We start from the raw sequence: 27719 nt of genomic DNA on the forward strand, positions 1-27719 counted from the left end.
TTGGATTTGTCTCATTGTTTCCTCATATACAGATTCAGGTTAAAAATTTTGGGCAAGATGGGGGCGCCTGGGTGGCTCAGATGGTTAAGGGTCTGCCTTCGGCTCAGGTCATGATCCCAGGGTCCTGGGATCGAGCCCCGCATCGGGCTCCTGGCTCAGTGGGGAGCCTGCTTCTCCCTCTCCCTCTGCCTCTCTCCCTGCTCATGCTCTCTCTCTCTCTGTATCTCTGTGTCTCAAATGAATAAATAAAATTTAAAAAAAAATGGGGGGCAAGATGACTGCATAAGCAATGTTGTGTTCTTCCCATTGCATTTTATCAGGAGGCACATGATCTCAGATGGTCCCATTATTGGTGATGCTAAATTTAATCTGGGCCAAATTATGAATTTCATGGGCCCTTGGCACTTTTACCTTCATGGGACCCTTTCTCCATAAAAAAATGTTGAGAATTATATTTTATAATTATATCAGCATAAAGATAAATATAATCCAAGATGGATTATATTCATTTTTTTCTTCTCATTTTAAAAGAAATTGAAACACTTTTCAAAACCCCTAAAAGTATCGTGGGCCATAGGCCTTGTGCCTGCTCTAACTAGTAGAGAAGTTCACCCTGGATTTGACCACCTGGTTAAAGGAGTGACTTCTGGACCTCCCCAACATAAAGGTACATTTTCCTCTTTGCAATTAGATAGTAGTCTATGGGGAGACTCTTTGAGACTATGTGAATATCCTGTTCCCCTAAAACCTCTCCCTCAGTGGTTTTATCATTTTTGCTGGAATCACTGATTACACTGAAGACTGCAGTTATTATCTCCTGTGGAGGGATGAGAATACTGAAGTGCAGAGTCCATGATTTGTCCAAGACCATAAATCTACGTGGTAGATTCACCATTAGGAACCAGATCTCTGCTCCCAAGTCCACATTAGAGGCTAGAGAAAACCAGAGTATATCAAGGAGTGAAAAAGAGCATTGGAGTTATTCGGCCTGGAGAGAACAGAAAAGGAGAACTGTAATCTGTTACTTAAAGATAATGGTTGGATGCGCACCAAGGACCAGCAAGTTCTCCATTGGCAGAGTAATAGCTCAAAGGGAGATAAAATGCCATTGCTCTGGATTATAGTCATTTTACAAGTCAGCTAATAATCGCCCCACATTTCTTCAGAAAAGTTCCCGGCGTTAGTCTCAGGAGAAAATAAAGCCGATGTTTAATAGCCTCGTCAAGGGCGCCTGGGTGGCTCAGATGGTTAAGCGTCTGCCTTTGGCTCAGGTCATGATCCCAGGGTCCTGGGATCGAGTCCCGCATCGGGCTCCCTGCTAGGCGGGGAGGCTGCTTCTCCCTCTGCCTCTGCTTCTCTGTCTCTCTGACTCTCATGAATAAATAAATAAAACATTAAAAAAAAATAGCCTCATCAAATCTGATTAGGTGTTAGGATTCTAATTTAAATGCTGACAATGTGCCAATTACCTAGAGACTAATTCCTTTAAGTTTTCTCTTCAGCTCAGTCCACTCTAGGTAGTATGCATCAGGAGATTTTAAAATATTGTTATTCAACAACTCCTACAGACTTCAGTAGGTAAGTATGGACAAATGAAGGCTGAAATGCTGCGTTCTTAAAAATAAATACACTGCCCATATTTGAATAAAAGACATACTCTTCTGTGGGCCAAGGTTTCCAATCCTGGGTGTGGGAGTCCGCTACTGCTCCTTGCCAAAAAATCTCTGAGACATTAAGCTTATTACACAGAATGTTTCTGACCTTTCCCATGTTTGCGTAAGAAAAATGAAGCACAGACGTTTTTAGGAGTGGGAAGCAATTGTCTTGAGCCCCATAGTATCAGAGGAGTGGATCTGTCAGTCTATGGAGGAATGATTCTTACTAAATATGTAAAAGTGTATCTACTCTCATTTTTGAGAAGTCGGGAACAGGAGACACACCTGCAAGTCACATATTATTAATTAATTAGAAAGTATGCACTGAGCCTCTACTTTGAAGTAAGTGGTATGCAGAACAAGGGACCTGGAGCATTTTTAGTGATACAGAAAGAAGAGAAGAGGAACAGATGTAAGCTTCTAAGCTCAGGACATTTATTCTAATAAATAGGTAGAAAAGACATACCCATGGAAAGCTAGCAAACAATTCAAGATGGTGCATAGTAAACATAAAATGAAAAAACATCAATAATCCTATCATAAAATTAGACAGTTTAGGAGAAAGAACAGGAATTATGGAGGCCTAGATTGAGCAGCAAAAGCTTCATCAAGATGATACTTATCAACTAGAATTTGGAAGGATAGGATTCAGATGAATGGAGACTGGGACTGGGCAGAAAGAAAGGAGGAAGGCAGGAAAGTAATGGAGAATTTAGGAACAGACCGTAGACTAGTCTATCTCTTGGGTACAATTAAAATTGATCATTCATTCTTTCAGAGGGCAGCAAGTAGGGGATGATGTATGCAAAATGATGCTGGAAATAAATCTGATGATAACTTTAAATGTCCATCATGTCTAACTGTTCTAGATAAGGCTCTTTTGCTGACAAAGAACAGAAGCCACTCAAACTAACTCAAGTGAAAAGGAAATAGAATTGTAAGACTAACAGGAAACCTCTTGTACATTCAAAAGCAGTTCATGGGCCAGGAACCAAGGACCCTCCATTTGACTTAGGGCCACATCATCTCAGCTTCTTTTTTTTTTTTTTTTCTTTTCCTTCTTCTTGGGGGTGGAGGGGCAGAGGGAGAGAGAGAGTCTCAAGCAGACTCCACGCTGAGTGCAGAGCCCAACACAGGACTCGATCTCACAACCCTGAGATCACGACCTGAGCCGAACCCAAGAGTCAGGCGCTCAACTGACTGTGCCACCCAGGAGCCCCTTGGGAGAAAGAGAATCTTAAGCAGATTCTCACTCAGCGGGACCTGGGTGGCTCAGATGGTTAAGCGTCTGCCTTCGGCTCAGGTCATGATCCCAGGGTCCTGGGATCGAGTCCCACATCGGGCTCCCTGCTCCTTGGGAGCCTGCTTCTCTCTCTCTCTCTCTCATGAATAAATAAGTAAATAAAATCTTTAAAAAAAAAAAAAAAGATTCCGCACTCAGCGAGGAGCCTGACTCGGGGCTCAATCTCACAACCCTGAGATCATGACCTGAGCTGAAATCAAGAGTTGGATGCTTAACCGACTGAGCCACTCAGGCGCCCCATCAGCTTCTTTTATGTCTGCCTCATTCTTTCTCTTTCTCTCAGTCTACCTACTCTGCTTATTTATCTTGCACATGGTTAAAATATGCCCAATCCCTTTTTTTTTTTAAAGATTTTATTTATTTGACAGAGACACAGCGAGAGAGGGAACACAAGTGGGGGAGAGAGAACACAAGTGGGGGAGAGGGAGAAGCAGGCTTCCCGCCGAGCAGGGAGCCCAATGCGGGGCTCGATCCCAGGACCCCGGGATCATGACCTGAGCCGAAGGCAGACGCTTAACGACTGAGCCACCCAGGCGCCCCCCCAATCCCTTTCTTGACATCAAAATCTTTTACTTCCAGCATCTGTTATTGACTAACTACATCCTCTCATTTTTTCAGTTTAAATGCTTAAGAGAAAGAGAGGCTCTACTATTTAGTAGCTGGTCAGGCAGTTCACTGGCTGGTTTAGATTAAGTATCCGCCCCAGTCCAACTAGCCATCACTCCTAAGCAAGAACTCCCCCCCTCCCGCCCCTACCAGAGGTGTCTCCCTGCACTGGGAGCTCTGGGGAGAGCTATCTAAACCAGAAGAAGAAATAGACTGACATGTCCCATGCTCTATAGAACCATTAGACTTCCAGGGACCATTTGGTGTGTTCCATACACATTTGGGAAACAACTTCTGGTCTGTTTCTCTGCTTCTAAGAAGGATTTCCCCAGAGCTTTCTTCTGAAAGAGCTATGATATCCTGAAAGGAGTTGGTCCTCAATCAAATGCTGACTCTACCACTTCTGAAAGTGAGCTTCAGTTTGTCACCTGTAGAATGAGGATAATAGCACCCATCTGTTGTCTGGACATAAATGAGATAATGCAGATGCTAGTCTCTGCTTGGCACAAAGCAAGAACTTAGTAAATGGGATTTCTTTAATTACTTTTGATATTTTATGAATATTCCATAACAGAAAATTATTTGCAGTGCATTTTTACTTATTTTTTAATTACACAAGTGATATATGAATGTATCTGAATATTTAAAAGCAATTCCTAGACATTATATTAATTCAGTGTAAATATATTCACAGTAAATATTTTAGGGTGTGTTTTTAACAAAAAGTCTTTTTAAAAACACAGAACCACAATACCTAGTATATTAAAAATAATTCCTTAATATCACCGGTACTAAATCTATATTTGATTTTCCTCAGTAGTCTCAAAAGTATCTTTTTATGGTTGTTTGATTTGAATCAAAATCCAAAAGGAGTCCACACATTGCACTTAATATGTATTACACATCCCAGTAGGTCTATAACCATTCTCCTTCCTTTTTAAAAAATTTTTTTCTCCTTTTCTGTGCCATGTATTTGTAGGGAAAAAAAATGGAGTCATTCCTGTAGAATTTTCCAATTTGGGATTTGACTGTATCTTCATCATTTAGCAGATTCTTTTATCCCTGCGTTTCTTGAAAACTGGTACATAGATATAGAGGCTTAGTTAGATTCAAATTATTTTTCTGGCAAAACTAGAAAACTGTAATTTTTTATACTATCTTTTATGTTTAAAAGTTATGAATTTGAAATAGCAACTCAACAGTTCCCATGGCATTTTGCACTTAGGAGTACAAGGTTCCCAAGAGAAAAGGAGGTAAGCCATTCACTCTGGTTTCTGCCTCATGCAGAAATGAGTCACTCATGCAGGAGTGAATCACCTTCACTTGGAGAATTAACGGTACTTATGACTGCTTTCTGTCAGAAAACGCAGATGGAAGTCATAATTACTACTTTATCTGTAATTGATTTATCAGAGATAGCTTTAGTCATATACATCTTTGGCTGAAGATGTTCACGTACCTTTAATTAAAGATATAAATTCCTTGCCTACATTCTAAACTAGGAACAAAAATGTCTGAGATGACTAGTGAGTAGAGAAAGTGCCAGAAGAAAATAAAACTTCCTTCGAAATTTTTATGTTTTTCTGTAATTGTTTAAAATGAATCAATACAATCTATGGATGGAAAAAGCAAACAGGTACACTGAAGCAGGACTACAGTATTGTTCTGGAGTGCTGGGGATGCCCATTAAATAAGAGCCCTCTCTTCTCTACCTGTGTTAGGAACAGAGAGCTAGATAAAGAAATCGAGAACAATAAAAATAATTTTTTCTATGCCTGATAAAGCTATTTGGAGAAGTGACTTAGGTCCACAGCAATAATGAACTTGCAAACACCTGATCTCCTACATTACATGTGCCATTCCCCTAGTCAGGGACAACCATAGGCCTCTCTGAGCCCAGAGTACATGCCAGATTCTTTTTCTCAAACTCACCTCTTAATAACTCACTCCCCTTTCCCTGGAGGGAGGCAGAAAGTGAGTGAGGAATCAGGGTGCAGCAAAGAGTGGTAACTCAATGGAAGCTTAATCAACATGGAAGTAAGTGGAAACAAGTGTTCCCCCATCACCGAAGTCCATCATATAAGAGTATCAGTGGTAGAACCAGTTTTAACACAGCATTTTCAGCAATGAACACCCTCACATTTAGTTGGTCCCAACACACATCAACTTCCCCACTATCGCAGCTCATGTTCGACTGAACAAATATTTGCCAAGATAGAAGACACTCTTTGCCCACCAGAGGCTCATCCTCTAGTGGGTTCTCAGACAAGTGCACACAAAACTGGTGTGCACCCCACTGTGCTAGGCGTTGTACGGGGAGTTGTGGCAGACATTGAGCTGCTCTGCTCAGATATCCCTTGAAGAAAAGATTCACTCTCCAGCTGCAGGGACTGTGGTGAGCTGACAGCCTCCAGTTGTTGGTTCCTTCAGAGTCCACTTCTGCTTTCAAGCTATGGTCAATGCTCTTCTTGGACAGTTCCTCAGTTCCTGCTCAGTGACTAAACCAGATAGTAACTAAGGCCACACTCTTTTTGGGTGGCCCCAGCCCATGACTAGCAAAGTGGTGATATAAGGGCCTGGCCATTTCCACCCAAGACAGGACTCCTCCGCTGGGCAATCTCTGTTACCAAGCTTCCCATTAGGCTGGCATAGGGTGACCAGCTGTCCTGGTTTGCTGGGACTGAGAGATTTCCCAGGATGTAGGACTTTCAGTGCTAAAATTGGGCAATTTCCAGACAAATTAGGATGGCTGGTCACTTTCACTGGTGTAGACCTTGTCAGGTCTGCCTCAGGGTCTGACAGCTCCCTTCCATCCAATCTTGTGTCCTTCCCTTTGCCTTTCACAGGTATTACTCCCCAATAAACTTTTTGTCCCCCTGGTTTCATCTCAGTGTCTGCTTCCCAGAGCATCCAAGACAGGGGCCCATATAGCACAGAACCCAGGAGGGACCTGAATACTGCAAGAGATGAGACTGAAAGAGAGAAGGAGGGCAGGGGAAGATTAATTTGACAATTACGGGGATGCTCCTGGTATAACTTTTTCAGTGGGCTATTTGTCCTGCACCCTTTGAAAAAGCGAAGAGGCATATGTAAATACTCAGACTTCAGGTTCCCTAAAAGGCATTTGAATACTCAAAACGAAGGCTTTGCCAAAACAGACAAATAAACAAACCCAACCTTCTTGTCCCTGTGTTCTTCTTTAGTTTTTTTAAAAGATTTATTTATTTTAGAGAGAGAGAGAGAAAGAGTGCAAGCGGGGGGAGGGGCAGAGGGAGAGAGAATCTCAAGCAGACTCTGCCCGTGCTGAGTGTGGAAACTGACTCGGGGCTCGATCCCATGACCCTGAGATCATGACCTGAGTCAAAACCAAGGGTCAGACGCTTAACCCACTGAGCCACCCAGGTGCCCCCCCACCGTGTCCTTCTTTAAACATGCTTGTTACTGGGGCGCCTGGGTGGCTCAGTGGGTTAAGCGACTGCCTTCGGCTCAGGTCATGATCCTGGAGTCCCGGGATCGAGTCCCGCATCGGGCTCCCTGCTCGGCGGGGAGTCTGCTTCTCCCTCTGACCCTCCCCCCTCTCATGTGCTCTCTCTCTCTCTCTCATTCTCTCTCTTTCAAATAAATAAATAAAATCTTTAAAAAAAAATAAAAATAAATAAACATGCTTGTTACTAATTTCTATGATTTAAGAAGAAAAATGAAAGGAGCTTCAGCTTTTCTGCAAAGTATTCTTAAACTCAGGAGAGATTGTGGGTGAAGAAATGGGAACACATCCTTCAGAGCCAGGACTAGGATAAGGAGAGCAAGGTACTCAGGTATAACATTTAGGGAGGCCCTCATTGTCATGGTTGTGTGAGTACAGAGTCCGCACCTGCATGAACCTGAGAGTGAGCACCTCCTTAAATAGTGCACCCAGCTGCCTGGCTTGCCTCACCCTAGTCCCAGCCCTGGCATCCATAATAGTATTAGGCAACTTACACACTACATTGGCTCTTTCCTGCCCCAGGTACAAAGCCATCGTCCGGCCAATGGATATCCAGGCCTCTCACGCTCTGATGAAGATCTGCCTCAAAGCTGCATTGATCTGGATTATCTCCATGCTTTTGGCCATCCCAGAGGCTGTGTTTTCTGATCTACATCCCTTCCATGAGGAAAGCACCAACCAGACCTTCATTAGCTGTGCCCCATACCCACACTCTAATGAGCTACACCCCAAAATTCACTCCATGGCTTCCTTCCTGGTCTTCTACATCATCCCACTGTCGATTATCTCTGTCTACTACTACTTCATTGCTAGAAATCTGATCCAGAGTGCTTACAATCTGCCTGTGGAAGGGAATATACATGTCAAGAAGCAGGTGGGTGCTTAGGATTGATTCATTTCCTCTTTAGGGCTTGGATCTCTTTTGCATGCCACTGGCAAGTACATTATTTAGGTGGTCACGTCACCTGATTCTGCAATTAGAGGAGGTGGGTGATGGTAAATGGAAACTAACCACAGAAGCCCAGGAATTCAGGTGTTCTTTATAATCTTGTTCTCTTACTAAAGACCTAAGCTAGGGAGGTGTGGAGAATCTGAAAGATTTGAAGGATGGGTTTCTTTTTGAGAACTATCTGAAAAAGTATTGTTAACAAAATAAAATATTGAGATTCATAGGGATGTGACGTCTTTTTTTTTTTTTTAAGATTTTATTTATTTATTCATGAGAGACAGACAGAGAGAGAGGCAGAGGGAGAAGCAGGCTCCCAAGGAGCAGGGAGCCCAATGTGGGACTCGATCCCAGGACCCTGGGATCATGACCTGAGCCGAAGGCAGACACTTAACCATCTGAGCCACCCAGGTGCCCGTGGGATGTGACGTCTTTAAACTCCAGTCACATTGTTTGGATAGGAAGAGAGTTACCACATGGGGACAAAGCAGAGGGAGCAGGAAAATAAGGCTGGTTGAAGAAACAGAAGTAGTTTGATTAAGACAGACTCACACTGATTTGGGTTCAAATCCAGACTTAATGACTAACTCACTCTCTCTGAACCTCAGTTCTGTTACCCATGATATAGGGTGATAACCCCACTATTGTAAGGCTGTGTGACGATTAAAAGACAGAGCATATGTGTGACCTAGAATGCCCAGAATGCGGAATGCCCTCCGTATGTGTTAGACTCCCTCCGCCATCCCCCATAACGCTGCATAATTTCAAACTTCAGGTATGAATAGCAGAAACCAGGGGCTCCAGCTTTCTCCTCTTTGTCAGTGCTTGCTTTCTAATCCAAATGTAGATCATGTGGGATTTATGATGGAAAAAGCAGAAAGACTCCCCATCCGTTTAAAGGTACAGCTTACTCAGTTGGTGGCTTCACCCTATAAAGTTCCTTTTTTTTTCTTTTTGCCTCAATTACGAGAGTAGCAGTTCTCAGTGAAACGGTCTCCATATTTGAAAGACCTCTCAATAGCGAACATCCATTGTACCTCAAATTCTTTAATAAGAAAGATGTTTCCCCTTTGCAGAAGTGGCAGAGGGTGTTGGGAGCAAAAGGAGATGCTCAGCCCACTTTGTCTAAGGACCTTCCTGTATAGTATAGCCCAGAAATAACTTGAGATTAAAAAATAATAATAATAGGAAGTTATTTTGGTTTGGCCAATGAGAAAGAACAAAGCTGGCTGCTTCTTTTGAGCATCAGAGGAAATAAGAAATGATTAACTGTGGAGCCAAGAAAGATGTGAAGTCATAGGGCTGATAAACTGCACCAGTGTTCTCCTGAGGAAAAAGAGGTCACTTACTAAAATTTCATTGTGCAAGCCATTCAAGCAGGTAATCAACTTTGTTTAAAGATCTGTTCTCAGTGGCACGTTCTAACTATATTCTACTTCATGGATTTCTGCTTCCTGGCTTTTCCATTTCTGTGTTTCTGACTTTCCCCCCTTTTATGCCATCTGTTTCTGTTGCTTTCCTCCCGTTTTATCGGATTTTCTCTTGTCCTCTTTCTCCTGTTGAACTCTTTTTCTGTGGCTTTGTGAGCTCATCTATTTCCCCAATTCTTTTTCCCTGTTTTTCTTTGCTGTCTGAATCGTTGTCTCTCTGCATTCATCCCACACCGTCCCTTGGTCCCTCTGTCTCCATGTGTGTGACTCTCTCGTTAGATTGAATCCCGGAAGCGCCTTGCCAAGACAGTGCTGGTGTTCGTGGGCCTCTTTGCCTTCTGCTGGCTCCCCAACCACATCATCTACCTGTACCGCTCCTACCACTACTCTGAGGTAGACACCTCCATGCTCCACTTCATCACCAGCATCTGCGCCCGCCTCCTGGCCTTCACCAACTCCTGTGTGAACCCTTTCGCCCTCTACCTGCTGAGCAAGAGTTTCAGGAAACAATTCAACACCCAGCTCCTCTGTTGTCGGCCTGGCCTGATGACCCGCTCTCATAGCACTGGCAGAAGTACCACCTGCATGACCTCCTTCAAGAGCACCAACCCCTCCGTGGCCACCTTCAGCCTCATCAATGGAAACATCGGTCATGAAGGGTACGTCTAGGCTGCTCCTTGACCCTGTCACCCCAGGGGTCCCAGGTTTTGCTTTATGGCTAAAGAACCCTCACATCTGTTGTTGTCTCTATACCCTCCAAAGACCCTTTGGTAGGCTATGAGTTTGTAGGCAGGTTGCAGAGAAGCCCAAATGGATTGCTGTGATGTTTGAAAGGCGCATCGAGGCTTATGTTTTCCATTTCAACTTCTGAATGCTTCTTCTGATGTAGAGCCAACTCTCCCCTTTTTAGAAAAGGGAATAAGAAATTATTCTTTTAAGCATCAAGTCCTGATATATAGCTATGGCCAATTAAGTCATAGAAACTCTATGAGCCACCAGATTTATATAGCTGAAAAATTATACATTAAATGTCCACTTTGTGAAAGACTTCACCTTGTCATTTCTTGAAGCAGAAACTAGCGCTTTAAAAATATGATTTGAATAATTTTTCAGGAATATTTATAATCACAAACCAAGGAACTGTTTTTTACACTCCTAACATGAAAGCCAACCCTATGAAAAAGTCCCATGTATGAGGGACCATTCCCAAATTGATAACACTGGAAGCCAGTTTAAAACAAATCCCTGAGTGTTGATTGTTTTTAAAAGATGTTACTGGGGACATAGGAGAAACACTCAACACATCATTTTAAGGCAAAAATACAACCAAACACATAGACACACTACAAAGATCCATGTGAGGCTGTGGATTGATATCTCACACTCTGAATTCTAACTCAGTGGAGATCCTTTTTGCTGTTTCCCCATTTCAATCACCCATGGCATAGTTAGTTCTATCATAGAACAGAAATCCTTGTGGGAAAAAACTGATCATACTCTCAATTCATTATTTATAAGTACATAAAGTATAGTATTTATTTTTGGTATACAGATTTTCAGCCAAATGTATCTACTTAGATTTGGCTGTCCTTGTCTGCTACATTGAAGCAGTAATTTCTTATGGAAAAAAAAAGGAGGGGGGAATCACATCTGAGTGGAAACAGAAACATGTTTACATTTAACACATTTAACATATGCTTACCTAAAGTCTGTGGGAGGAAATGAATAAAATTTCAGTAATATATATTTCTGTTTGAATATGTCTAAGTCATTTACAGGGGGCTTAGCTTTCAGAACGGATTGTAAAAGAGCTACAGATACATTAAGTTTCTAGTTAAGAATAGTATTTATGCAACAGCCGTGTGTAGAAAAATACAGGACTGAAATCTTGTTATTTTTCTGAGTAAAGAGATCTGACGATCTTACTTTAGAAACCCTGAACCAAGTTTTTCTTGACTCCAGGATAGGCCGATTCTGACAGACTGCAAACATGTTAACCCACTTTCAGATAAACCCAGATTCTGCAAATGTGCCCTAAGGTGTATCCCTCACATCCAAAGACGATTTTAGTTCTGGTTTTCTCTGTCCAAGTGAGGAGGAACTGTCAGCTCTCTTTTCCACAGGGCCTGTATGAAAACACTTTCATCTCTCGATAAAAGGACGTGCTCACTGCCTGCAGAGCTTTAGAAGTTAGCACAGAGACCGTTGTAAAGACCTGTGTTTACAGCTGTATTAGCTGGAGTGAGACCTCTTCACTTCTGTCTGCTGCATGCACTTCTATACTGTACCCACCTGCTTTCCTGGTAGTCAGCCCATAATGACACTGGACAGTTTGAAAAGCAAGACAGGCAGTGTAGCTGAAAGGACCGAGATTTGTAGCTGGACATCCCAACTCTGCCTACGTATGAGTTTAGCTGTCAGCTTCCCTTCTCTCAACTCATTTTTTCATCTCTAGAAGGAGAGGACAGTACTAAAATCCCTCTATTGCGAAAATCCTTTGAGTCTTGTCATTGTTTCTAGTTCTGTCTCTAAAGCATTTACACAGCCCACCCGCTCACAGCTGCCCCACTTCTGCTACGTTTGCAACAACTCCTCTTGGGAGACCCTTCAACCCACCTTCTACAGTCCTGTTCACACTAGTGGAATGGAAGGAGACAGACACTGGAATAATTTGTATGAATCATGTCCCAGTAGCTTGTTATGTTTTGGAATTAAAGCTGAAAGACACATAAGAAAACATATTGCTCGATCTCCTCATTATACAAAGGGTACTTTTCCTGCTCACCTCCAACCTCCATGCACCTGTCATCATGAACTACTACCCCACGATTTTACCCTTGGATTTCTTCAAAACTCTTGAGTATGCAGTGACTTCGTACCTAGTTAGGGGCTGCAGTGTCTGGCATTCTGGGTACATAGTGTGACTTGCAGATCTCTGATCTACCTGCTTTCAAAGACATTTTGGGAGTAGGACTCGTCTTAATGTCTCCTTCAGGTAACATCGTGGCATAGATTGTGTCGGTCTCCTCCCTAGCTTCTGGACAAACAGTGAGGAGATTGAAGTCTAGGTCTAGCTGTGTGTCATGAGACCAATCTTATCACCTCTTTGGGACTCCTGAATGAAAGGGTTGGAGAAGGCCTCTGCCAGCCAGTGACCCAGAACTGGTAAAACTATTCTGTGAATCAGCTGAACGATGGACCCAAACCTTCTTATTGGGATGGACTTTGCCGGGCCCTTCTCTAGGGAAGTCAACTTCTTATTCCACCTCAAGAACCTAGAATTACGGTGAGAGACACCCCAGCCCCCACGTGATACCACCTCCCTGTTAGGGCAGAGTGTGGCAGGGGCTGGAGCTAAGACATTTCACGCCTGGCTTTCAAAGATAATCAGGTTTAGCACTTATGTCTTTGGTGAGGGAAAAAAATCAATTTTTGCCGTGGAAAACCATCTGTGTTTATTCAATTGACAGACACTACCTTTCAGTCTATCTTAAATTGAGCCTCCCTGAGGCAGGCAGCTCAACAGTGATAGATGAAGCAATAAAGCAAGGCAGTCTTCCCACCAACGGCTGCTGCTGGCAGGGAAGGCACAGCTGCTGTGAGGAGCCATATTCTCCAGCAAGGTGGTCCTCCCTGCCTGGCGCAGATGAGGCCCCTCCCTGTTGGTGATCTGTTGGTTCCCCATAAATGTGGATGGCTAAACCCTGTTCTTCTGGCTGCCCTCACTCCCCCTCACTGAACCTGGCCTTCTGCCCCATTAATGAGCCCTGGATTTCCCTCTTTGCTACACAAACCATTTGGTTTCGGGTTCATCTTGAAGGATGGCGAACCCTTAAGTAGAGAAACAGTTTAGAGGCTGCTTCAGATGAACCAAACTCAGCTTGTTATGAAAATGCCCACTGGACAGAAATAAATGAACTTGTCCATAGGATACGGGCACACCGAAGTTATAAAGTCTTGGTTTACGCCAAAAGTACAGGTGGTTAGTGGTTTCAGAGTCTATTCATGTACCAAAAGTCTTCTAGGAATAGAGAGTAGCTTTGTTTGGGGGCTACAAGTTGAATGACATCCTCAATCTGTGGACTAAAAGGTGGCTAAGTCACTTTCCCAAAAGCCAGATAGAAATGATCGCCCTGGGACCCTGACCATATGAGAACTGAATGAATAGTACTCACTTCTGTGGTGGTGAGGTGGGGGGTGGGGGGGTGGGGGGTGGCAAACTTTCTTGCCATTTCTGCCCTTCACATCCAGGTCCCAGGGGAGCTGTTGTTAGAGGGTGGCTCTGAACTAACCCTGGGTCGCTGGGAGGACTAGAGCACATTTTGCACATTTGTCTAATGTTCAGCTGAATTTTCACAAAATGGATTAACAACTGAAAACAAAGAAATTATTCACTCTCCTGGGGCCAGGTTTTGTGTCAGCTATTCAAAGAAACAAAGCCCTAACAAGCTCTAGTTTATTCTGTATGTGACAGTCATTCCTCTCGGCTCCCACCTTGACAGTCCCCTCCAGCCCCCCACTGCCAACACAAACACAATAACTTTAGTATCAAACCACCTCTTATCATAACTTTGTCCTTCAAAGACACCCTTTTCTTAGGTACGGGCCACGCATGAACTCCAGCTGAATATATACAGCGCAGTCAATAAATCGCACACTGGGAACAGACTTTTCTTCTGTGAAACCGCACTAGAAATGCACTCAGTGGAATTTATCTAATTTTTTAAAAATTTAAGAGCCCCTGGGTTAAAATATCACATGTCCACGATTAATTCAAAAAATACTTTGCATTTACCTAGTGTTCATGGTCTATAAAACACTTTTACACTCATTGTCTCATCTAATCCAAGCCTTCCCTGCTGGCCAAAGAGCTGCTTAACAGTCTTTACTATGGAAATTTGTAAATGACATTTACTAGTGACCATCTATTAAAAGACCCACGCAACTATGAGGCTGAAGCATGCAGCTACAGATGTTGACCCGTATTTGACCTCCAAAAGGGTGATTTCATATGGTCCACCGTAATCTGATCTCATTTATAGTCACGGCCATTCTGTGATATTGAAGAACAGTGCTGATATCACTTTCCTAGTTTACAGGATAGCCTGTGCCTGCAAAGTTGAGTCTGTTTAACTTGGCCTATGGCAGGGAACCAAGTCATTGTTGGTTTCCCCAGAGAGGCCTATTAGCTGGAACAGGATTCCATGTCACACTGAAGCGGAAATCTGTGTTTGTGTGAAACGCAACGGAGTTCTGTGGCTCCAGAAGCGCCGGGAAGGGAGGGACTCGACGTCACCAAGCACCAATGATGTGCCAAGTGCAGTGCTGAGCACATTTCTATTCTTCCTCACGAGTCCCTTGAAAAGCATTCAGATGATGAAGCTGAGGCTCAGGGAGATCACTTCACCCTCCCAAGGTCACACGGCACAGTGGAATGGCAGAGTATTAATGTGGACCTGGATCTCTCTTAAGACCCCGTCCATTCCACTGCTCAGCATGGCTTCCCAAATCCAGCCCATGTGAGAAATTAACTTCCCAGTATCTGATAGTCCCGTCCCTACTCTAGCTTTTGTTCAAAGGCATGAGCTACCGAGGAGGTTGAGGAATATACACAAAGGGCATGGAAGATGTTTCTAAGCACGTAAGTTAAGGACTCGCTGCAGGCAGAGACTGAAATGTAGCACATAGTAGGTGGGCAAGGAAGTCCCTTCATTCAGTTGCCCTCAGAGACACAATTCAGTTGCAACTGGAAGCCCTGGGAAGAATTTCCCACTTGGTTCTGTGACTAACCAAGGAGAAAAAAAAACCTTGGCAAACAGCCATATACAGAGGACCCAAGTGAGAACAGTCAAGCCAGGCATCCTTCTTTCAATTAGGATTCGTTGGAGAACAAGTATTGGTAAAAGGTGGAACCCCCTTCCCCATTCCCACCCTCCCCTGCCAAACAGTAAGATATGATAGCAGATGGTTTTCTGGAAGCCTGGAGACCCCGGCTACATGAATAGCCTTTTTTTTTTTTAAAGATTTTATTTATTTATTTGAGAGAGAGAATGAGAGAGAGAGAGAGCACATGAGAGGAGGGAGGGTCAGAGGGAGAAGCAGACTCCCTGCTGAGCAGGGAGCCCGATGCGGGACTCGATCCCGGGACTCCAGGATCATGACCTGAGCCGAAGGCAGTCGCTTAACCAACTGAGCCACCCAGGCGCCCTACATGAATAGCCTTTAAACAGAAAAATCTCTCCTGGACTAAGTTACGAGCTCAGGTATGGACTTAGGCATCTGAGTGCCTAGCCCTAGGTGCCCTGTTAAAAACACAGATACCATCGTGTCTCTGCCCATTCTGAACTCACATTCTAGAAGGTAAGATTATTTCCCCTTTTTTCTCCAAATTTAAAATTCATTCCCAGAGCCATATAATGACATGGCAGGACTCACATAATTTTATGGTCGTTTAAAAGGATCATTTTAATGGACATTAAAACTTCACACATTCAACACCTCATTAATTCTCAGATGAGCTTGAAAATTTTGGTATACCTCGGGATTTCAGTTGTTCAAGGTACATTATATAATTTAGGGCTGTTGTGAATCCATATTTTTTCACCACTTTGCTTCAGTTTTAGCCAGTGCTACTGATATATCGTTACTGATAATGTATAATAACATTAAGAAAGTAAAACTGACCAAAAAAAATTTCTTCCCCCCCTGTAATCTGGGGTTAACAGATTCAAACACGACCTTTCTTGCATCCAAGTCAGCAGAATTTTGGGTAATAAAATTTGTTGAAAAGGTCTGAGTTGTAAAAATACATGGCACAAACTTCTTTATGTCATTTTCTGTTTTGTTTTAAATATTAGACTCCTATTTTGTAAATTATAATTGTACTTGTTACTATTAACTGTAAATATTTATTGCATCACAAATGTGCTCTGTGTTAAATAAGTCAGAACAAGTTCCAGGTGTGGTACTTAGTATAAATAATGTCATGGCTTGGCTTTACCTAGACTCCTTAGACTAATGAATTATTTATAAGAAATTCACAATATTAATGTGAATGATTCAGATCCTTTTAAACGTGCAAACTTAACTGTGTGACCCTGTGAAATTCTGTCTATGAAGTGTGCTCAATGATTGTATTCTTGTTTTTCAAGACATGTTTCCAGTGCTTCTATCACATTGTACATGATCTGTGCGACATTAAGTCAAATCAGTGTAGCTGAATATTTAAGTCATAGAAGATAAGAAATGTGTTTTATTTCTTAATATAATAAGGCATACTTTATTAAATGGACAGATGCATGTATTCGATGTTCAATAAAAATAAAAAGCTGTTGCATGGATATAGTCGGTGGCCATCTGCTCCGGGGCTCTTCTTCCGTTCCAGAACCATCTACATTAGAATCACCCAGGCTGCTTGTTGCAAAATGCAGATTCTCCCAATTCTCATTGGACTGGGAACATCTGGGGGTTTGGCCCAAAAGTCTGCATTTTAAAACAGGCTCCCCAGGTGATTCCTCAGATCACAAGGGTTTTGTTTCATTAAACTTTTACAGTATATATTTAACTTTTGAATAAGTAAGCTTTTCTCACGATCCAAAATCAAAAGCATAAAAAAGGTATTCAGGGAAAAGTCACGAGGCTACCTCACAGTTCCCAGCAGCCATCACCACTCCCCGCTGTTTTATGTGTACGCTACTGGACACTTCTTATGCGCTTGCCAGGAAATACAAATGTGTGTTTTCCTGCAGCCCACCACCATTTTACAGAAATGGCAGCACATTGTATGCATTGTTTTGCCCGCTGTTTGCTTCACTACATACCATATCTTGGAAGTCTTTCCATATCATTATACAAAATTCTTCCTCATTCTTTCTTATATCTGCATAGCATTTACTTATTCAATCCCCCTTTGATGAACACTTAGGTTGTTTCCGGTATTTTGCTTTGATGAACCGTGTTGCAATGAATATATAATCTCACACATGAGCAAGTGTTGCTGTAGGAAAACATCTTAAATGTGCAATTGCAGAAATAAAGACCATATACTTTTATAATTTGACAGTTATTCCAAATTGCTCTCTTTAGGGCTTAAATACCAAAGTTTGAGAACCTCTGTTTTCTGGGATAATCCTAGTCATCAGAGAGCAGGAAAGCACGAAAGAAGTAACACAATTGGTTGCAAATGGGGGCTGTCGATGTTCCCTGCACTCCAGGTAAGAAGAGCATGCCTATCAGATATAGCGAACAGATTCCTTGAGGCGCACACTGACAGCCATGCCAAGGAGGCCCCAGAGTGCAGGGCTGTATATAACCACGACCACGGGGTCTCTTGGGAGAAGGCTCTCTGGATGTATCACCCACCGGTTAAATCGCAAACACTGAAAGTGTCAATGTTTTAAATAGCTAAAAGTAGTGATTCATGATTGTGCCTAAAGTAGACCCTGCATCTCTAGTTTTCCTGGATTAGATGGGAAGATGAGCCGACTAAAATCTTTGAGACACCCAGGGTATAAAAATCCAATTGACATTTAAGGTTGGTCCATGTTAATTGCTGAGAGAAAGCCCAGGTGAATTTTCTTATCAGAAACTCTAAACTCTTTGTAAGCACGCTGCCTACCTTGTCAGAAAAGCAGCTTTATTGATGCGTAGATTGTAACATTGAGAATTTAATATTCTCTTTAAAGTCTTGGATTATTGAAGTTGGAAGATACCCCAGAGAATGCCCAGACACAACCGCACATCTCACAAATGAGGAAGTTAAAGAAAGTGTCATGATTTGGGTTTCCACTTGGTCATCAGGCTTTAGAAAAATGAAAACAATTGGCTTGGAGATGACATGGGTGAGGAGAGGTTCATCAGGCCCTTCTGCTAGAGGGAAGGTAAATCTATGCATGGCTATCTGCTAACACATCAGGCAGAGAAACTTCCTGGTCACTCGGCTCAACATTGATAAACTTTGGCTTCTACTATGAGATATCAGATAACATCAAGAAAATGACACAAAGGCAGGCGTCTTGTCCCTTGAATATGGACTGAACTGTGTTCAATATTATAAAAATGAATTTTTAAGAGCACAATCCCCCCTGCTTCCCAGAACAGAGATCAGGGAAGTCAAGCATTTTGCTCCAGGTCACTTGTCAACTATGACATCTACCCAGTACGTTTCCCAGTGTCCCTTCCCACCTTCTGTGACAGCCCAGTGCTCCTCAGTGCCTCTCAGACGGACTGGACTAGCTCTGACTCCCCAATGTGCTATTTGCTAGAACAGTCTATGTTCGTGGGTCCACTCTTTTTTTTTTTTTTTTAAGATTTTTATTTATTTATTTGACAGAGAGAAACACAGCGAGAGAGGGAACACAAGCAGAGGGAGTGGGAGAGGGAGAAGCAGGCTTCCCCGCTGAGCAGGAAGCCCAATGCAGGGCTCGATTCCAGGACCCTGGGATCATGACCTGAGCCGAAGGCAGACGCTTAACGGCTGAGCCACCCAAGCTCCCCTTGTGGGTCCACTCTTGAGGAGTTTTCCAGGATACTGCTACTTAAAGTATGGTCTGTGGGGGCGCCTGGGTGCCTAAGTTAAACGTCTGCCTTCGGCTCAGGTCATGATCCCAGGGTTCTGGGATGGAGTCCCGTGTTGGGCTCCCTGCTTAGCAGGGAACCTGCTTCTCCCTCTCCCTGCCACTCCACCTGCTTGTGCTCTCTCTCTCTTTCTCTATCAAATAAATAAATAAATAAGTAAGTAAATAAATAAATAAATAAAATCTTTTAAAGAAATGCAAGCTCTTGGGCCCGGCCTCAGACCTTCTGCATTAGAATTTTAACAGATCCCCAAGTGAATCCTATGCATATTCAACTTGTGAGCACTGACAGAGGACATCATTTACTGTGAAGAAATCCCCAGTGGGCTTGATACTTCTGCTGTGCCATCTGGTGGTGTCACACCAGCCTTCTGGCTTGAGAGCCCTGGAATCTCTTTCCTCATGTGGCCTCTTTACCACCTTAGTCATTTGGACCAAACTCTGTCCATACAGATTGGCCAAATGCCCCAGTGTTCTCTCCCTGCTCTCCGGGCCTAGAGTCATCCTAGAACTCATCACGCAATTATTTTTCCTTTCTTGTGGTCTACTAATGAGGTCAACTGACAGTGGCAGTTGTCTGTTGTACTCAAGTCATTCCTTAGGGCACCCGGGTGGCTCAGTTGGTTAAGCAACTGCCTTGGGTTCAGGTCATGATCCTGGAGCCTCAAGTCATTCCTTGCCCAGAAAGACTAATTTTACCTGATAGAACTAATGGGACGTGTCATGCTTCCCAAATTCCCATGAGAAACTTTTGTCCAAAAAAAAACCAAAAACCCCACAAAACTGTAGTACTATATGGTGGCTAACTGAACATAAAAAATAAAATAAAAGATGGATAAAAATTGTATCTGCTTATTGCTCAGTGATTTTTTTCAAAGAACTAAAAACTATCACCCATTTACCCACCCCAAAGAAGGTACTGAGTTTCTGATTAGATGCTGTTGTTCCAGTTTTATCTAAGAAGAGGCTGTTAAAAGCTCCAGTGTACCTACCCTCTCAGAAGCAGAATCGAGATTACAGGCAAAACCTTGTTTGCTGTCCCTTTAAAGTAGGAGGGTGTAGTTCTGTTTGGACAAATACAAAAAGAAAACATCTCACAAGCCAAGGGTGAAAACCAGTTAGGTCCTACCTGAATGTTGGGAAGGGAGCAAAGGGCCATCAACCCCTGTTTCTGCCTTGTTGCACATTTTAAGAGAACACAGAAAAGAGGTCACTCCAAATTGTGCAGATGCCTAACAATAAAAGCCAGTCCCACTTAGATGCTAACTGGTTATTTACATTCAAAACTAAAACCGCTCTCTCTCAATATCCTTCACCTCTTGTTGTGTCCCCTTTGCCTTCTAATGGTTGTCAAAATTCTCCCATTCATCTAAACTCAAAACCTGCTTAAGATTCTCTCTCTCCCTCTCCCTCTGCCCCTTCCCTCACTCTCCTGCTTACTCTTAAAAAAAAAAAAAAAAAAAAAAATCCTGATGCCCAGGCCCTGCCCCAGAACAACTGAGTCAGAATCTCTGGGAGGGGAGAACCAGGCATCCCTATTCGAAGTTCCCCGAGTGATTGCAATGAGCAGACAAGGTTAAAGACCATCTCACCTGAGATGTCCTCTTACATCTCAGCTGGCCTGAATCCAACCCATTCCTCAAAGCTCAGCTCCAGGGTTCTCTCCCTGTGAAGGCTTCCGGCTCTCCTGTGCTCAAACAGCCCTTTCTGCACGGGCCCTAGCTTTTATCATAGACCGCCTTGAATTATATTTACTTGTGTGAATGCTGGTCTCTCCCACTAGATCAGGGATTGACAAACATTCTCTGTAAAGGGCCAGGTAGTAAATATTTTAGGCCTTGTGAGATCCACAGTCTCTGTCAAGACTACTCAACCCTCTTGTTGTAGCATAAAATCAGCCACAGGTAACATGTAAATGAATGAACGTGGCTGTGTTTTAACAAATCTGTATTTGCAAAACCTGATGGTGGGCTAGATTTGGCTTGAGAGCTGTAGTTGCTGACCCCCCAGCATAAGACTAATACAGCACCTTAGGGGCAAGAATCGTTCAGTCTCTCTCTCCCTCTCTCACCCTCTCTCTCCCTCCCTCTCCAGCCCTAGTGTCTATCACAGTGCCTGAATCATTGACAGAAACCCACAAAACTCCCTTTGTGGGGGTCTATGTGGTCATTCTCTCACAACCGAGCCTAGAGCATGGGTAAGGCAAAGTGAAGCAGGAGGAGTCAAAGTTTGTCAATTTTGCCTTTTAGGCAAATATTAGCATTTACCTTACTTATCATTCTCAACAGAACTGTCAAACAGTCCCCATTTGCAGTGCACAGAGTCACTCATCAACCGTGAAAATGCGCTCCTATGCGAGGACTAACTTTCTTTTTTTTTAAAAGATTTTATTTATTTGACAGAGAGAGACACAGCAAGAGAGGGAACACAAGCAGGGGGAGTGGGAGAGGGAGAAGCAGGCCTCCCGCCGAGCAGGGAGCCCGATGCGGGGCTCGATCCCAGGACCCTGGGATCATGACCCGAGCTGAAGGCAGACGCTTAACGACTGAGCCAGGCGCTCCGAGGACTAACTTTCCATGTCCCTTCTACCATGCTACAGGCTGGTAAGCATCTTGAGATTTGTAAGGTGCAAGCATCTGAACAGAGATCAGTGTTTGTAAGAGGTAGCTGTCCAATTTGCAAACCCAAACTGTAGGAAAGCAGCCTGATGAGCATCACCAACTAATGTTGACATAATTCACCATTACTGAAAAACTATGCCCACTCCAGACATCAGTGAAGGAACCAGGGCTCCCTGGCCTATAACCACAGACAGGTGAGCCTTCGACGGCCCCTTAATGTACATCACTGTAGGTGGTCACACTTGTTTTAAGGTGTCTTAGCCCGTTTGGGCTACTATAACAAAAATACCATTGACTGGGCAGCTTATAAGCAACAACAATCTATTTCACTCAGTTCTGAAGGCTGGGAAGTCCAAGATCAAGGTGCCAGCAGATTTGGTGTTTGGTGAGAGCCCACTTCCTGGTTCAGAGGTGGCTCCTTCTTGCTTGTCTCACACAGTGGAAGGGCTAAGAGCTCTTTCTCAGGGTGCTTTCACGAGAGCACTGATCCCATTCGTGAGGACCCTCACAACCTAATCACCTCCCGAAGGCCCCACCTCCTAATACCATCACCCTGGGGGCTAAAATGATAGCACATGAATTTGGGGGAGACACATTCAGTCCACGGTATAGGGGTTCATTTTAATAAGGAAATATGCCTTGTATCTCCTAATTCACGTTTCTTCTCCCTACTCTAAAATGTGTCTCAGGCAGTAAGAAGAAAGGCTGTGTGCAAACTGCTGGATTGGAACACTGTACCAGAGCAGTAAGAATACTAAAATAAATGAAGAGTATGAACAAAGAAAAAAGAGCTAATATTTGGCAATCACACGATCATCTACAAATGCAATATCACATCACCTCTGAAGAGCAGGGGCTCAAAAATCCTGAGGCTCTGCCCCTCTCTGTAGAAAGTTAGTAGAGCCGAAGCCACATAAGACGCTAAGTCTGGCTACAGCTTGCTCCGGTCCCATAATTCTGGGGCAAGGAACTACTTTCTGCAAAATTTACAGTTGGGAAACTGCTCAAGAGTTTGAAGGGATGTAGCATTTCCCAGGAAGCCTTTAATCAAGGAGACGGGAGCTGAAATGAGGATCCCTATGTAGGAGGACTGGGGAGACCAACATTCCAGAATATAGACAACCCACAGAGACTGGCCTATGGCTGCTTGAAGACCGATAGGGTCCCAGGCAGGCCTGTGCAGCTAAGTATCCCAATTACCCTACAGGACTGTAAGGAACGTGAGACCCTTGGTCTAAGGAGGACGACCTCAGGCCAGTAGAGGGAGGAATGTGAGCCCCTAACGGGCTTCAAGGGGCGGACCAGCCAGAAGAGTGGGGTCCCATCGAGTCCTGCCCTGGCTGTCGGTCATGGGAAGTCTGGACCTGGCTAACCCTAACTTCTAATTCTGTAGTCCCAGCAGATAAGGGTTTTGATCGGAGGGGGGCAGCCCCAGGTTTCCTGAGAGTGGAGTCCCAGGATTAGCCAGGTGTCAAGGTGGTGACATTTAGGGAGGAATGCAGGAATTACCCACACTCTAGTGGAGGAGACACCACAGAGCATCCCCCCCCACCCGCCGGCAACCTGGGAGGCCCAAGTTGAGGCAGAGTTGTCAGGCTGAGGAGCCCCCTCATTTCTGCCTGCAGGGCCTCAGAAAGAGGAAGACCCTAATCTAGTGAGATTGGGCTACAGTCCTGCAGAGCGAGGAGACCCAAGAACTACCAAGAGCCAAGGCGAGGACCTAGTGATAAGCGATAATTCCCGCCAGCAGAGAGGGTCACACGTCCCCAGCGCCCCTTTCTTCGTCGTAGGAGGCCGACAGCTCAGCCCAGGAGCTCCTCATTTGTGCCTGGAGCTCTCAGTCCGGGAGGCCCTGGGAGACAGGGAGCAGTGCCAGTGACGCCGAGGGAGGAGTTCTGGCCCCAACTGGAGCCCAGGTGAGGACCCTGAATACTAAAGAGAGGACCTGTCCCCAAAAGAGGAGGGTGCCCAGAGCCCCTGCTGACAGCCCTCAGAGACCCCTAGCGGCCTTGGCCAGATATGGCTTACTCTGACTTTCGCCTTGAAAGCTCTGGAAGGTGAGGAACTTAGCCTGGCAGACGCAACGTCGGGTTAGTGGACAGGGAAATTTCAGGACTGCTCAGGTATCGAGGTAAGGGCGTTGAGTGTGGACTGAAGCAACCACCCTGCCCAGCACCGAGGAAGCCCCACGAAGAACTGCGCTAGCCTCAGCACTGGGAGCCCTGGCACATTATTTGGCTTGTCTGTGGAGCGCACCCCGGAGGGGAGGGCCGAAGTCTAAGTGGGGTGGCCACGGTTCTGCTACAGGAAGAATCATGGGTCCTAAGTGGAGTTCTGGTGAGACCCTGAGTGCTAACGAGGGGACCTTTCCTTCAAAACGGGGGAGGGGCCAGCCACGACTAGGAGCTGCAGGTAGGGATAGACAGATGCAGTGCGTCTGAGCTTCCTGTCCTAGCGACTGAGGAACATAAGGGCTCGAGTGCAAAGCTGATAGACCCAGATCAGCAGATGGAGGAGCCCCAGGCTTTGATGTGTATCAGTGGGGTCCCAAACAGTCCTGCCCCTGCTGTCAGCCCTCGGAGGCCCCATACAGCCTCGGACATACCGAGGCTCACCCTGACTTCCACCTTGGGGAACTCGGAAGGGGAGGACCTTGGTCTGAAGGGCATGAACTCTAGTAAGTGGAGGGTGGAGTTCCAGGACTGGTTTGGTATGAAGGTGGAGATCCTGAAGATGGACTGACACAAACACCCAGTGCCCTTGCCCCCCAGCTCTGGGAGGTCCCAGCAGAGCCGTGGTGTGACCTGCTTGAAATGTCCCAGGGAGAGAAGGGCCTCGTCTAAGGAAGTGGCCCCAGTTCTGCAGCAGGAGGAGACCAACGCCCTAGTAGGATTCCAGATTGAGGACCCTGAGTGCTAATGAGAGGACCTCCCCGGAAAAGAGGGGGCAGACCAGAACACTACCCATGCTCTCAGCTCCAGGAGGCTTGAGGCAGGTGGATCCAGGTGTGGTGTGACCCAACTTCCCCTCCAGTGACTCAGGGAAGGGAAGACCTTGATCTGAGCCTGGTTGACTCAGTTCAGTAGAATGAGGAGTCAAGTCTGACACTGAGCCAACGTCAGAACTCTGGGTGAGGACTGAGCTAATGACCCAGTGGAGAGCTGTGGGATCCCATAGAGTCCTCACCCTGTTCTCAGCCTTTGTAGGCCCCAAGCAGCCTTGGCAGGATGTGGCTCACCCTGAACTTCCAACTCTGAGGTCCCATTTAAGTAAAGACCTTGGTGTAAAAGGCATGGGCTCAGGTCCCCTGAAGGGAGAGTCCCAGGACTGGTCAGGTGTCAAGGTGAGGATACTGAGGGAGGAAATGGGGACCAGTCACCCCCCAATCGAGAGGGTTGCACCAAGCCTCACCCCTGGGAGGCCCAGGGCAGAGCTGACAGATTCAGGTGCCCCCTGACTTCAATTTGCAGGGTTTCAGTAAATGAAGGCCTTGGTTTAAGGGCTGGTTGCCCCAGTTTAGCAGAGAGAGGAGTCCCAGGCCCTGTGGGGAGTGAAGGTAAAAATCCTGTGGGAGCAATGAGAGAAACGACTCCAGAACAGAGGAGGCCATGGAAAGTCTTCCCTGTGGTGTCAGCCTGGAAAGCCACGGGCAGAACTGTTTGGGTGAGAGGACTCATTTCTTAGGGGGCAGGGGAGCGGGATCAGAGGAGAACAGAGAAGCGAGGGTCCTGGTCCCAGCCAGGGCTGGCAGGCTGCAGCCTAAGGCACACTGACTTCCTCCACCAGGGCCTCAGGAGACAGACTGACTGAGAGAACAGAAGCCCTATGGGGTCCTAGAGCAGTGCCTTCAAGGACACCTGCATGGGGCATTTTTAAAGCCACAGTGACATCTCCCTGCTGAAGGGACTCACACCCTTTTATGCTCCTCCTCCAGGGGCCCACGTCAGGTGCCCTCCTGTCACACTCGTGCCTGCTGTCCCTAACCACACTCATGCCTCATGGTCAGAAGAGTAAGCTCCGTGCCTGGGAGAGAAGCCGACAGGCCCGAGGTGAGAGCCAGGGTCTTGGGGCAGCTCAGGCCACTGCAGCAGTGGAAGAAGAGGTCCCCTCTTCCCCCTTGCTTGTCTGTCAGGGTGCGCCCCTGAGCTCCCCTGCAACAGGCCCTCCCCAAAAGTCTCAGAGGGCCTGATCTACCAGCAGTCCTGATGCAACCATTTCAGGCTGAAGTTCTGATGAAGGTGCCAAGAGCCAAGGGGAGGAAAGCCCAAGTCCCTGCCAGGCCCTGCCTTCCCCTGAGAGCTCTCACACCGATCCTCTGACCGGGAAGGCGGGCATGTTGGTGCATTTTCTGCTGTACAAGTATAAAATGAAGGAGCCCCTTACCGAGGCAGAAATACTGAAGGTTATCAACAAAAAGTACAAGGAGCAATTCCCTGAGATCCTCAAGAGAACCACTGAGCGCTTGGAGCTGGTCTTTGGCCTTGAGCTGAAGGAAGTTGACCCCAGCAGTCACTCTTACACCTTTGTTAGCAAAGTGGGCCTTCCCACCGAAGGGCGTCTGAGCGACGGCGTGGGCTTCCCCAAGAACGGGCTCCTGATGCCTCTCCTGGGTGGGATCTTCATGAATGGCAACGGGGCCACTGAGGAGGAGACATGGGAATTCCTGAATGTGTTGGGGGGTCTATGCTGGGAGGAGGCATCTCATCTTTGGGGAGCCCAGGAAGCTCATCACCAAAGATTTGGTGCAGGAGAAGCACCTGGAGTACCGCCAGGGGGCCGACCGTGATGCTCCTTGCTACAAGTTCCTGTGGGGCCCAAGAGGCCACGCCGAAGCCAGCAAGATGAAAGTCCTGGAGTTTGGGGCCGAAGTCAGCAATACTGTGTATCCCAGTGCCTTCCAGGGCTGGTATGAAGAGGCTTTGAGAGATGAGGAAGAGCGAGGCCAGGCCAGAGTTGCAACCCAGGCTGCCACTGGTGCCCCGGCCAGTGCCTGCTCCAAGGCCACGTCCAGCAGCCCCCCTCAGCCCTAGTGAAGTCGAAGGTGGGGTCTTCACCTTGCCTTTGGAAAGGGCTGTCAACCTCCTAAAGTAATGTGGAGTCAGGTGGGGCTGGAGAGAGCAGAATCTCTCTCTTCGTTGTGTTCTTGTTATTCATAAATAACGTACAGATTGACCTCTTTTTTCTTATCTTTCCAATGTGTTCTTTTTAAAAATGTTTATTGAAATTCAGAATCTAAGCTTATGAATAACATGGCTCACATATTTATCGCTAGTTATCAAATTTGAGAGTAATGGTTTTGTATTTTGTAAAACAAACTGAAAATCCTTGCATCTTTTATTGTGAGCCAGTACAAGAAAAACATAGCCCTGGAATAGGGATTTTCATTAAAATGTAAGAGAACTACACTGTGAAAATGTTGAGATAACAAGATAGTGGAAAAAAAAAGAAAAGTAAAAAGTTTTTACTTTTCTTGGTTTTTCTTATTTATTTTGCTCTTTCTTTGGGTAGAATTAAAAGATATATACCTGGACTTGCTTAGCTTTTCAAGAATGTGGGAGAAAATAAATGGTCATGAATTAGAACTCTTGTTCACCATCTCTTTTGTTCACCAAACATGAATCGAGCATCTGCTCTTTGGAAGGCTTCATGCTAGTTCTAGGATGTGTACACAAAGAACACCCAGCCCCTGCCAATAACATTTCAGAGTCCAAGAGAAGCTATCAGATAAGGAACGTGGTGAGATACACTCCTCATCCTGAAGGACAGTAAACAGAAGGCAGAAGGAGTGAGGAGATTCTACATAGAAGCAGTCCAGGGTAAATCTCCCGAGACAAGACAGGCGGGGAGCCTGGGAAGCTGCCAGTCCCTCTGTGGGAGGGAATTTTAAGTTTGGCTACACCAAGGGTTAGCTGAAGCTGTTGAAATGGTGAGGGACCAGGGACCAGAGCCCCAGATGGTGGGTCTCACAATGGAAAGACTATGTGTGCGATGGAAAACTGCTCTTAACCATTCCTTAGAGATGTGGTAAACCAGAGAGAAGTCCCCAGACACCTGCGGCAGGGGGAGAATGACTCCTGGGCTCTGTTCCCGGGCAGGTGA

The 27719-nt window shown here is 45.3% G+C and overlaps 2 protein-coding genes across 2 annotated transcripts in view; both read left to right on the plus strand.

Moving 5' to 3' along the window:
* The window catches only part of GRPR (gastrin releasing peptide receptor), a 31430-nt gene extending 20656 nt beyond the window's left edge, over positions 1 to 10774 (plus strand). Inside the window, exons 2-3 of the mRNA XM_035000110.1 lie at positions 7571 to 7922; positions 9704 to 10774. Of these exons, the coding sequence (XP_034856001.1) occupies positions 7571 to 7922; positions 9704 to 10093 (742 nt within the window). The 3' untranslated portion in view covers positions 10094 to 10774. The remainder of the gene's footprint in view (positions 1 to 7570; positions 7923 to 9703) is intronic.
* Positions 10775 to 25590: 14816 nt separating this feature from the next.
* MAGEB17 (MAGE family member B17) lies at positions 25591 to 26650 on the plus strand. The gene is given in 2 exon segments (XM_034993062.1): positions 25591 to 26295; positions 26297 to 26650. Coding segments are annotated over 2 exon segments (1038 nt in total). The 5' UTR covers positions 25591 to 25611.
* The last annotated feature ends 1069 nt before the right edge of the window (positions 26651 to 27719 follow it).

The sequence above is a fragment of the Mirounga leonina genome, unplaced genomic scaffold (assembly GCF_011800145.1).
Source record: "Mirounga leonina isolate KUSES-001 unplaced genomic scaffold, KU_Mleo_1.0 Mir_101595, whole genome shotgun sequence".
Classification (NCBI taxonomy): domain Eukaryota; kingdom Metazoa; phylum Chordata; class Mammalia; order Carnivora; family Phocidae; genus Mirounga; species Mirounga leonina.